Source organism: Mytilus edulis, chromosome 9 (assembly GCF_963676685.1).
Source record: "Mytilus edulis chromosome 9, xbMytEdul2.2, whole genome shotgun sequence".
In the NCBI taxonomy this organism is placed as follows: Eukaryota; Metazoa; Mollusca; class Bivalvia; order Mytilida; family Mytilidae; genus Mytilus; species Mytilus edulis.
In genome coordinates, this window is record NC_092352.1 from 52,137,896 (window position 1) to 52,150,808 (window position 12,913).

The following is a 12,913-nucleotide window of genomic DNA, read 5'->3' on the forward strand; positions in this document are numbered from 1 at the left end:
GACTCATTTCTAATAAGTTTATAAACACAAAACATTGCCTTTTCTGCTTGTTCTACAAGTTTTTTTTTGGTCTCAATAAATGTACCATTATATTTAAATATAACACCTAGGTAAGGATATGTATCTACAATATCAAGAATTTGACCTTGTAATGTAAAACTGAAATTGTGGTTTACTTTTCTTTTAGAGAAGATGATAACCTTGGTTTTATTTACATTTACTTGTAGTTTCCACAATGAACAATAAGACTGAAATACATCAAGAGCTTTTTGTAAACTATCTTTACTCTCTGCTAAGATAACTGTGTCATCAGCATATAATACAATGAAAATTTTATAAAAAATATGTAATTCACTTTCAAGTTTCTCTTTAATTAACTCTAAGGGCAGTCCATCAAGCTGACAAAAATAGTCTTCAAGATCATTTAAAAAGATCGAGAAGAGAAAAGGCGATAAATTCTCCCCCTGTCTAACACCTGTTAGACATGGAAAGAATTCTGACTGAGAGTCATTAAATTGAACACAAGACTTAATGCCACTGTACATATTATACACAACTTTAAAACATTTCCCTTTGATTTCACTTTTTTGTAATTTTTTCCACAGCCCTGTTCGCCAAACAGTATCGAATGCCTTTCTAAAATCCACAAATGTACAAAAGAGTTTCTTCCCAAAAGAAAAATACAGTTCAATAAGTGCATGTAATTCAAAAATATTATCTTGTGTAGAATATCCCTTACGGAATCCAGTCTGGTTCTCAGATATAATATTCAGTTCATTAGAAAAAATATTCAGTCTAGTATTTATAATGCACGTAAAAAGTTTCCCAAGGCAACTGATGAGAGTAATTGCTCTATAGTTATCAGGATCAATTTTGCAACCCTTGTTTTTGAAAACTGGTTTAATAATACCAGAAGTCCAATTTTCAGGTATAATACCTGTATTCAAAATGATATTGAACAATTTACAATAGATAGATACTAGACTAGGAGGCGAATGTTTCAAATATTCGTTCAAAATTTTGTCCAAGCCCGGTGTTTTATTGTTTTTTAAGCCTTTTATAGCTTCACTAACTTCTAGTTCAGTTATGACTCCGTTTAAGATCTCATCACAAATTGGATTATTACAAACATCGTTTATATTAAAGTCCTCCTCTTCATCATCACCGACAAAGTCACCAGCGTTTAATTTTTTGAAATATTCATAAAATAGTTCAATATCTATATCAGGATTTTCTTTTCGCCTACTAGAATATTTATGTAATGTTTTCCAGAATGCTTTAGTGTCCGATCTAGATAAAGACCTAAGCTCAATGGAACATTTCTCAGAGTGATCTTTGAAATTTGTGTTCAGAACCTTTCGGTACTCCTTTGCTATTTTATTCATGGAGTCTTTATTTTCAGTTGTCTTGCGTTTTGAGTAAGAATCCCTGGCTTTGTGAAATTCATTACGTTTTATCTTACAGTCAGTATTAAACCACGGTTTAACAGTATTAAGACTGAACAAATTAAATACTGTTCAATTTGTAACTAATAATAAATTCAATCAATATACACAAATTTAAAATTACAAAAATATGCTTAATTCCTTTCTACCACATTAATATCCGCAATATATTGGACTAGTTCTTAAACGGTGGACGATCGACTTTTTAAAAAAAGGGTTATGCTCCTTAATATATTAAATTCATGGATATTTGCTTGAGGCAATAATAATGCCCCTCAGAAATATTAAATTTATGAAAATGGCCTTGTTAGCATTAGTTTTGGTACAATTATTGTCAGATTTTTATAAAACTTATCTTATAGGCTATTATCAGCAATATCTCAGACAAGTTCTAAAATTGGAGATGATGAACTTTTTTAAAAAGAGGTATGTCCCTTGGAAATATAAAATTTATGGAAAATGTCTCTCGGGTTCAATTCTTGTCAGATTTTTATAAAACTTTCACTATAGGTTAATATCAGCAATACAAATGTATCTCCGACAAGTTCTAAAATTGGGGGTTGATGAACTTTTTTTAAAAGAGTTTTGTCCCTTCGAAATATAAAAATTTATGGAATTCCTTAATGGCATGAATAGCCCTTTCAAGAATGACCTTTACTTATATACAATATTTAAAATATGACCTCAAAACGTTATTGAAGATCAAAGATTACAAGGTCCATTTAACATAGAAAATGAATGTGAGAATAGGTCATCAGTGTACTATGGACACATTCTTGTTTTATGCCCCATTTATTGGCATTGTGTTTTCTGGTCTGTGTGTCTGTCTGTTCATTCGTCCATTTGGCTAACTTCCGGTTAAAGATTTTGGTCAAAGTAGTTTTTGATAAAGTTGAAATCCAATCAACTTGAAACTTAGTACACATGTTCCTTATGACATGATCTTTCTAATTTTAATGCCAACTTAGAGTTTTTACCCCATTTTTACAGTCCACTGAACATAGAAAATGTTAGTGGGGATAGGGCATCAGTGTACTATGGACACATTCTTGTTTATTATTTGTTTACTTTTGTAACTCAGTCTTTTTTTTTTGTAGAAGCGAAGCTGATGATCTTGAAAGGAAAAAGTTTAATCGTACATATGATATGGAAAGTGATGCTCCGTATAGAAATCCAATGTATGATAATAGGGCTTATCCACGACAAATGCTTGCAGCCTATCCCTATAATTGGGGATCAGATCCATATGATCATGATCCGTACGCACCATATATGGCACAGAAACAAATCAGAGCCTTTGAAAGTGACGAGGACTACTATCAACCAAGAGGAACGCCAAAAGAATCCCCAAGACGGCAAACTCATGAATGGCATGCAGCAGCACAGACATAAACTTAAAACTTTAGGTTTTATACGAAATTGTTACAAGATTTTAGTCAGCTATGTTGACTTGTAAAAAATAATGAAACTCACAATAATGGAAATATACCAGTTGAATGTATTTATGTCATGCAGTGTGTATCCAAGTTTTATCTAATTATAAGGAAAGTGTAAAGATATTTGTATTTTTTTTTAGCATATAATCAAATCTTGTAAGTTGTTTTATCATCTAATGTTGAAAAAGTAAAGAGTTGTACAGGTTTAGTTATTTTGCAGCTAGAAAATGTTAAACCATTAAGTGAACATTTGAAATGGAACATTATTGAGTCAGATGACAGAAGAAATTATCAATATTAAAAAAACATATTGAATCAAGTAAAATTATAAAAAAAAAAGTCTTCAGTATTCAGCAACTTTTAAAAGAAAAAGTAATTTTTCACAATGCTCTAGTAGATAGACTTCACTATTAAATACAGTTAACTCTCGTTGTCTCGAACTCGGTTGACTCGAAATTTCGGATGAGTCGAAGTTTTCACGTGGTCCCGAACTTTATTCCATACAAAAGTATGTAATTCGACTCCTGATGAGTCGAAATTGGATGAGTCGAACTAAATTTACGGTCCCAAGGTTAACAAAAGCATTCAAAAATCATTTTTTATCTCGAACTAATACACATATGTCAAGACATGACCTCCGGGATTTAAATGGATTGAAGAGTTAATCTGACAATACACGTGTAATTAAATTTCCGGTCACTGACCACTGTATTGATTTATGACATGCTATTTCCATGAGTGTTTTCCTAAGCTTATCTTTTGTAGAATTTTTATAAATAATTAGTGATAAATTGTTAATGTTCATGAAAAAGTATTTTAATTGTTTACAAAACAATTAATTTGTGATTTACACTAATGAGCTTGGGTGTGTATAAAGTGAGGATTATGGCTTCCGTTGATGATCACCTAAAAACTACTCAAACGGCGTCTTTAATCTTATTATATGTTCTTTTGAAAACAAAGAGTCAGATAAAACAAAATGAATAGAAATCAAAATTTTCTTAAATCTCTTGTATCCGAGAATAAACAATTTTGTCAGCTATTAGCGACCTGAATTACGAAACTGTCGATTGGAAATTACTCTCTTGGAAAAGCCATAGGACTTTTTTTTTTTTTAATTGAAACAATTGAACAAGTAAAAATAACAGTCATTATAATAACAAAAGACTGTGACATACAAATACATCGATCTGATACTAGAATATTGATCCCCTTGTCATATTCACCCGGATTTATTTTAGCTTTACCAAGCTAAGCAAGAGTTGTGTCCCTTAGATTGTTGAACTTCCGGTGTTCGTTCGAGTCGAACTACGTGTATCTCGAAATATTTCTCTGGTCCGGCTGACTTCGACATAACGAGAGTCGACTGTAGTTGAAAATATGAAAACAGCACATCCACATTATTTGAACTTTGGTGGATAGTTGTCTTTTTGGCAATCATACAACATATTGTTATTGTTTTTTATGGAAATAAAAATCAAGGTTACAAAATGATACAATTTAAAAAATTATGAAAATGTATTTGAGATTTTTGGGGAATTTTTGTTTGTTTGTTTTTTACTCGAAAAAAACACTCTTTGTTTTAACTTGATTTTTTCAACAATAGTTGTTTGAACCTCTTTTAGTCTGCAAGGTTTTTATTCTTTTGCTTGATGACACCAAATTAAACTAATTTGAAGAATGCTTGATTCACTGTTACTGGTAATTTTACAATATGTAAGTTCATGTATTTCATGAAAACACTTTACAGATATTTGTTTCTATTTTATATACTGATTCAGATGTTATTGCTGTTAAATACTTTCCTGGAAAGAATGAGATTTGATGTGAAATATTTCGAATATTGGGTGTAGTTATTTCACCAAAAGATGTACTATAATCATATATATACCAACACTTATTTAGTCCCATTAACGTCTTTTATGCAATAAATATACAATTTAATGTGTTCTTTATATAGATTAATATTGATATACTATATTATAAAAATTTGATTTTTGTAATAAAATTCCATATTAAATCATCAGTTATGTTTGATTTCTGTTTTTAAGTGTCCACTCTTCACTTATAAGGATCTGATATTGTTCTGTTCAACTTTCTGTTATTTGTTATATTGGTGCTCACATTTAAAAATTTGAAGGCAGTTATTTCATTTCTTGATATAAATAAAGGCAACATTAGTTCTAGAGTCATAAATGGATTGAGAGAAAACAAATCTAGGTTACAAACTAAAACCAAGGGAAACACATCAACTGAAGTGCAACATAAAAGATAATAAAAGGGAGTGTTATTCCACCAACATCATGATTGGAGAGACATGATATTTCTGTTGTATAGTTAGAAATGAAATGAAATGAAGCTTTAATAGAATAGTGTTGCTATTTGTTCAACTGTGTATTTTAAGGTTTTCTCTCCAGGAAACACGAGTATGATTTGCTCGGTCTAATAAGATTCATGGTAGAGTCCTATTTCAAGGCAATTTACTCATAAAATGTGTTTTTGAGACTCAATAGTGACATAAGGTCAAAGGTGTGTGCGCGGCTTTCCATAATGGATGTTATAACACCATTGATTTTCCTCTTTTAGTCTATGTTAAATTTGCACTTTTCCGGTCTTGTACTTTAGACAAATTTCACATAACATTTAAAAGAAAATAACCATCACTGGAAGTTCTATCAAATGTACACCCCTTTTTTCCTGTGTACAAGCTATGTTGCCTCAGATTTCCTAAATATTCTATACACATATCAAATACAAAAATAGTAGTGCTTAGAAACACCCAAGATATATCTTTATGCCGTAGAAATAATTTAGTGCTATGAAATGAGTATTATTTTCCTACAACTGTCAAATTCAAGAGAATATTTTTTGGGCCCTTTTTCATATGCAATAGGCTGTGATGTATTACACCCTAATTAAAAATTTGTTATGCTAAATCGTACTTCAGAACTGCCTCCACATGAATATCAATAAAAAGTAAGACATAAACAACTTTTTTCAGTAGTTTATTCATGATATCACATTTGTCATTTTCAACATTTATCTGATTTTCAAGTCAATATTTCTTCTTTTTTCTAAATTTTTTCTGAACTCCCAATGATTCTTCTGTGTCATCAGCCTCATCTCCCTTCTTCTGTCTTTTCTTTCCTCTGCCCATTGTCTCATTCATTTCCTGTGCAAATACAAAGTTTATATGTATCATGGATCTGTTTTATTTTGTAGTAATTAATTTTGACATCAATCAGTGATATGTCTTGTCAATTTTTAATATTTTAACCCCCCCCCCCCCAAAAAAAAAAACCTCAACTTTTTATGGTGATGGGTGAAGGTTATAATTTAATTAAACATTCAGGAGTTTTAGATAAAAAATTTGTCTTCAAATTTTGTGATTCCAAAAGATTAGATTTTTACGTCTTATCAAGCCCAAGATTTTTTTATTTATAATGTTAAATGTTAAAACAGTTCCAGTGAAAATAAAACTCACATTTGTTTTGATCCCTACCATTTTCAAATATATTTTGCACGGCGTTTTGCATTTGCACCGATCTGCATTTCATTTGCGCCGATTTTTGTTTTCATTTGCGCCGATTTTTTACAGGTAAATTACAGGTTAATTACAGGTGAATAGATATAAGAAGATGTGGTATGAGTGCAAATGAGACAACTCTCCATCCAAGTCATGTTATTTTTAATTTATCATTATAGACCTCTTCTGTCATCCAGTTGTACACTATATTCACATACTTTAAAATCAAGAAGTAAAAACTTTAGATAAAAGCACTCTGGTTTATACTAAAATGACGAATTGAAAATCTATTTACAGCATTCAAATCCATAAAAACAGAATACATTAAAATCATAAATCTTTTCTTGCTGAGTACTTATAGGCAACATATCTAATATATTCCTTTCTTTTGATTTCGTCTCTTCTATATTTGTTGTAATTGTCAATAACGAAATCTATCTTTTCTTTGTCTTGCTATTAACGTACTTATGTGTATGGCCGTCGATGGTTAAAATAATTGACTCCTCGGCTCGTTGCAGTGTGCAATATGTCCATCAATTACAGCAAAGTTCAGAACAATATGAATCAAAATTAACTAAAACCTTTGTTTATAAACAGATTTTACCAATATACCTGCACCGTATAGTACATGTACAAGTATTAACTTGCCTGTAAATCCAATTAGGAGCAAATATAAAATCGGCGCAAATGAAAAAATGAAATCGGCGCAAATGAAAGAATGAAAATTTAAAAAATCGGCGCAAATGTCATACGCCCATTTTGCATGCTATATGTCATCATCTAAATTTACTTTTTACAAAACTATTCAATTAGAGGATACGCAAATAAACAGTAGTTCATACAATGAATCAATTTATGAAGGAAATGTACTACACTAAGAGAAATGTGCTGCCCTGCAGGATACTTCAAATATATATTTTTTTTTCCTTTCTAATTACCAATTTGGCAAATCTTTGTGCTTCTGTGACCCTTTCCATCAACAACATGACTTCTTGTTCTTCTGTTTTATATAGTGGTAATTTTTTTCCTATCAGATGTTCAATTCTCTGATAGAGTTCAACATCATATCTAAAAAAAAAATATACAAAAACAATGAAATGAAGCAAAACTTCAATCTCCTGTCAAAACTATGTAAAATTTAAATATCATCTTTTAACATCTATCAAACATTCATTTTTGAAAATATAACTGCCCGGCAACTGAAAAAATATAACCAACTTCAGAGCCAAATAAGAATGTTTGAATCCTTGAACATTAAAAATACAAAGTTTTTATAACATTTGTCTTCACATGAGAAAATATTTGTCAAAGATCAAACTTGTTTTCTTTAAATTGTTATGCTTTATATTGCACTAGCAGTGAAGATTATTTGAACTCCTTTTCTGTATACATTGTATACAAGTCAGGCCATCATAACTGATTTGATAAAGTGGTCTTGGAGAAAAGTTTAATCTGGTTCAAAACACTTCTACTATGAAGCAGGAAATGCTGACAATCCTCCTTTCTTCATGTTGGAATGTGCCCTTTCAAAATGTGTTAGAATGGCAACTTATGTTTGATGCTGGACTTTTTTATTTATATCTACTAAAAACTCAAATCATGCAAGTCTTAACCATTGTTCTTGCAAATAGTAAATACTGCATTCACAAAAGTAATTGGTGTTGAAACCAAAATTACTGAGGCCAAATATTAGCTTTCAAAAGGTAGATACCTAAAGCAATCTGTTTCACCTATGCAGCATATGTTTTTTGGGCCATATAAATGACTATAGTTTATAGAAATTAATACCTGTAGGAGTTGAGATGTACAAGCAGCATGTCAAAGTTTAGCCACTAGGGGCATACTTACTGTGAAACAAATGTAACAGATTTCCCTGACCGTCCTGCCCTGGCTGTTCTACCTACTCTGTGGATATAATCTTTAGAATGTGTAGGAATATCTAAGTTAATCACAACATCTACATGTGGTATGTCTAGACCTCTGAAAAATAATAATACAATTTCACCTGTGTATCTCTGAAATACAAAAACAATATTGTGATCTCCCTATTTTGCATTTTAATAAAAACTGTCAGACAACTTCTAGAAGGAGCTTTTCACGTTATAAGATGAATTTTACCATTTTTTTTCACCTATTATCTAGCATACTATAATACTGTGGATTCATTTTTTAAGGGTTGCCAATTTTCCTAGATTGAGGAAAACTTATTTTAATTTCTATGTTTTGCCAAAGTCTGAATACAACCTCATGTAGAATGTATCATTTGTTGAATAATGAATTTGTACTTCGACTGTATCCACAAAATCTACAACAAGAGGCTGTCACAACGACAGCAAACCGGATTTATTAACATTTATTTGTGTCCTGGCAATATCATAAGAACCATTACTGATGATTGGTGAAAGTGAAAATCGTCAATATCAAATTTGACCTCCATTTTGTCATCAGTATCAACATATTAAAATTTGAAAAGCTAAGATTGAATGGTTCATGAGTAAATGCAACAATGTGTATGGAAACACCATTTTACGATCTTTCAAGAACCATAACTCCTGAACGGTAAAAGTCAAAATCATCATTATTGAACTTGACCTCTATTTTGTCATCAGTAACAACATATTAAAATTTGAAAAGCTTTGGTTGAATGGTTCATGAGAAAATGCACGGACACAACTGGAAACACCATTTTTCAATCTTTCAAGAACCATAACTCCTGAACAGTAAAAGTCAAAATCGTCATTATTGAACTTGACCTCCATTTTGTCATCAGTAACAACATATTAAAATTTGGGAAGCTTTAGTAGAACAGTTTATGCGTAAATGCACGGACACGACTGGAAATGCCATTTATGATCTTTCAAGAACCATAACTCCTGAACGGTAAAAGTCAAAATCGTCATTATTAAACTCGACCTCTATTTGGTCATCAGTAACAACATATTATAATTTGAAAAGCTTTGGTTGAATGGTTCATGAGAAAATGCACGGACACGACTGGAAACATCATTTTCAATCTTTCAAGAACCATAACTCCTGAACGGTAAAAGTCAAAATCGTCATTATTGAACCTGACCTCCATTTTGTCATCAGTAACAACATGTTAAAATTTGGGAAGCTTTAGTAGAACAGTTCATGCGTAAATGCACGGACATGACTGAAAACTCCATTTTTCAATCTTTCAAGAACCATAACTCCTGAACGGTAAAAGTCAAAATCGACATTATTGAACTTGACCTTCATTTAGTTGTCAGTTACAACATATTAAAATTTTAAAAGCTTTGGTTGAACGGTTCATGAGTTAATGCACGGACAACATTTGATTGCCGCCCGCCGTACATTCCCAAATCAATAACCGACATTTTTGTCACAAAAATCCGGTTAAAAATTGATTACCCATGAATAATTGTGAATCAACCGAAGATCTCTCCTTTTTTTTTTTTTTTTTGTCTAGTATCTTAAGAAATCAAACTATTATAGATAGATAGAAACTTTAAAAAGAAGAAAATAATAAAGAAGATAAGATCTACAGTCTAACCCAGAATCACTAGTTGACTCCTTATTAGACTAATTGCTCTTTTTAAATATGTTTTTTATTCAATTTTTATTGTTTTTCTTATAGTCTTGAAAACTTCCCTTCTGTGGATTTATTTATTTTTTCTGAGTACTGACTTTTGGGGAAAGAGAAAAAAAATAATATTCATGAATATTTTTGTGGTTTTGCTTTAACTTTAACTGTAAGTGAACTTTTTATAGGAGTAATTGTCCTAAAAAGACAATTGTTTACCCTTTTTGAATTTTGGGTGAAAGCTAAATAAGATCAATAAACAAAAAGCTATTTTAAAAAAAATTAACCAAAAGAAACCCATGATCTTGAAATAAATGTTATTGTAATCCTTTAATGAAGAGGCATATAGACCTAGGGAGGAACAAATACATCTTTACAACCTCAGAATGTTCTAATATTTATTTTTAATAAAAATATGCCTCATCAAAATGGTGTTGTTTTTTTCTAATTGAACAAACCTGCTGGCGACATCTGTTGCTATCAAAATTGATCTGTCTTTACTTTTGAATTTGTTTAATGCTCCAAGTCTTTTTGCCTGAAAAAAAATTAATACAATTCTATGTTGCTGTTTCTTATCAAATATTTTATACATACATTGAAGAACAAGTGGATATAGTTTTATGTAATGTTCCTATTTTATGATATTGAAAGGAAAGAAGTCTCTTAGTATTATTTTAAAAACAAAATAACATAAAATATGGATTTACATGTATGTTTTAAATAATAAAAAAAAAATTAAATTTGGAATTTCGTTATTTAACTCAAAATTCCTTACAGGTATAACATTTTTAAAATTTGTATTGTTAACAATATATGTGACCTATTAAATGGGTTTATCTGATTAACGTGCATTAGGTATTAATAAAATGATATAGCAGTACTCTTTTTTTTCAAAACCAAATTATAGTTACAAATTAAAATCAAATGAAACAGATTTCCTGAAATTATTGTACTAATGCATGCATATATATATATATAAAAATATTCCTTTGTGTATTTTAAAAAAAAATTATCATGAATCCAAACAGTGTAATGAAAAGTTCAATCAAGTCGCCTAGCAAATTCCTAATGCAGTTAAAAAAAAGGACAGGTACAGAATAAACAACATAATGATCATATAAAACAATCAAAAATTTCTTTTAAACCATTCTTTAGCTGATGAGTACTTTTGCAATATATTTTTCTCTCTCAGATTTTCTGTCATGTGATTTGATTCTTCTATCATGACATCATCTTTAATAAAACTAGCAACAATGGGACATTGAACTTCCTACTTGGGAAAAGTTTTCTTCCCTGAAAATGTATAGACTCTCCTTTATTGTAAATATTAAGAGTTCAAGTTATTCAAAATTCATTTGTTGCCATGTAATTTGTGTGCCCAAAAAAATGCTCTTAGAACTATATACATGTATCTGTGGATTTTTTTTACATAATAGATTATCTGATTGCATAATAAAAGATATTCTATGATAAAGTTTACAAGATATCTAACCTGACTAAGTTGTCCATGTAATGGTATTGCAGTCATTCCTAGATTTCTCAACATCAAAGCCACCCTCTGTGTATTGGCACATGTACTACAGAAAACCATGAATGAGTTTCCTGCTAATTCATTTAATATATACACTAAAAATACATCCTGAAAAATAAATTACTCAACGTGTTAAAAGTTATACAACAACCTTCTCCATTTTCATTCATAAAATTTAAAATTAAAAAAAAAAACATCAATTAGCCATTTCAGAATCTAGAGGACTATGGTAATCCCATTGTTTGCACACCAAAATGAAAATAACATTATGTCATTGGTTGAATTTCTACTGTTTATCACGTTTTAAACCAATCACAATGTTTTGGTGTATGCTTTTGGAAATATTACCCAGAATGCATTAGATTCTGAAACGCGAATTAACTAAACAATATGCAGGACTCTCCAGCAACTATGACATGAAGCTTGAAGTCCTGGTCCCCACTTTCTTAAATACCCCATATGAAATGGTAGAGAAAAAAAATGTTCATCAATTCATGACACAAACTAAATACACCCACATGAAACAACCGAAAACAAAGGTAAAACACTTTTAATGCTGTTCTTCATCTCACAGTTTGACATATTTTAAAATATTCATACCTGAAAATGTGTGTCGCACTGGCAAAACAGAAAAATAATAATAAATGTAAAGTGTTCAAATTCAAATTATTAACCAGAATTCAGGTTAATGTAAATAAGGGACACCAAACACAAATCTGTTCTACCAGAAACAGTACTGATATAAAACTTTAAAATAACTAGCATAACTCTGTATAAAACTAATTCCTTGTCTCAATTTGGCTATAATTTATATTGTTTTTTTTTTTGGTTTGATCAGCTCAAATTTTTCATAAGTTTTTTTTCACAAATCTCGGCTTCCAGCATCATTGATTGACATTAATTTTAGAAATCCACATCTTGTGCAGTAAAATTGTTACCGTTAATCTCATTAACTTCTTCTGATCATTTACATGTCATTCATAGTGTCCTACTTACTTTATGTTTTAATGGAATAAACAGATATGACTGTTGAAGTTTGTCTACCGTCTGATATTTGGATGATGCTTCAACTTTGACAGGGTCTCGAAGTGATGCCCTCTGTAATTTGGCAACCTACAAATAATAAGACTGTACTGATTTGCTAGGCTTTTAAGAATATGAATCAAAGAAAAATGAGGGTAAACATCTAACAATAAAATGGCAACCCATCAACATCAAATAATCAAAAAAGATAACTAGTAGAAGACATAATTTGAGAAATAGCCTATTCTTTAAATAACAACTAGAACACACCCGTGATATCACGGGTCCGTGACTGAATAAAAGTATATAACTATGCGCAAGCCTTATTTTAGTATTAGTATTGTCATCTGATAAAGTCATGCCGATTATAAGATACACAGTTTGTCT

The 12,913-nt window shown here is 30.5% G+C and overlaps 2 protein-coding genes across 2 annotated transcripts in view; one reads left to right on the forward strand and one right to left on the reverse strand.

Moving 5' to 3' along the window:
* Positions 1-3,305, forward strand: part of LOC139488564 (uncharacterized) — a 221,513-nt gene extending 218,208 nt beyond the window's left edge. Inside the window, exon 75 of the mRNA XM_071274290.1 lies at positions 2,543-3,305. Coding sequence (XP_071130391.1) covers positions 2,543-2,837 — 295 coding nt within the window. The 3' untranslated portion in view covers positions 2,838-3,305. The remainder of the gene's footprint in view (positions 1-2,542) is intronic.
* Positions 3,306-5,869: 2,564 nt separating this feature from the next.
* The window catches only part of LOC139488565 (probable ATP-dependent RNA helicase DDX47), a 29,000-nt gene continuing 21,956 nt past the window's right edge, over positions 5,870-12,913 (reverse strand). The window contains exons 8-13 of the mRNA XM_071274291.1: positions 12,500-12,616; positions 11,465-11,611; positions 10,431-10,507; positions 8,256-8,387; positions 7,346-7,475; positions 5,870-6,053 (exon numbers count right to left, since the gene is read on the reverse strand). Of these exons, the coding sequence (XP_071130392.1) occupies positions 5,937-6,053; positions 7,346-7,475; positions 8,256-8,387; positions 10,431-10,507; positions 11,465-11,611; positions 12,500-12,616 (720 nt within the window). The 3' untranslated portion in view covers positions 5,870-5,936. The remainder of the gene's footprint in view (positions 6,054-7,345; positions 7,476-8,255; positions 8,388-10,430; positions 10,508-11,464; positions 11,612-12,499; positions 12,617-12,913) is intronic.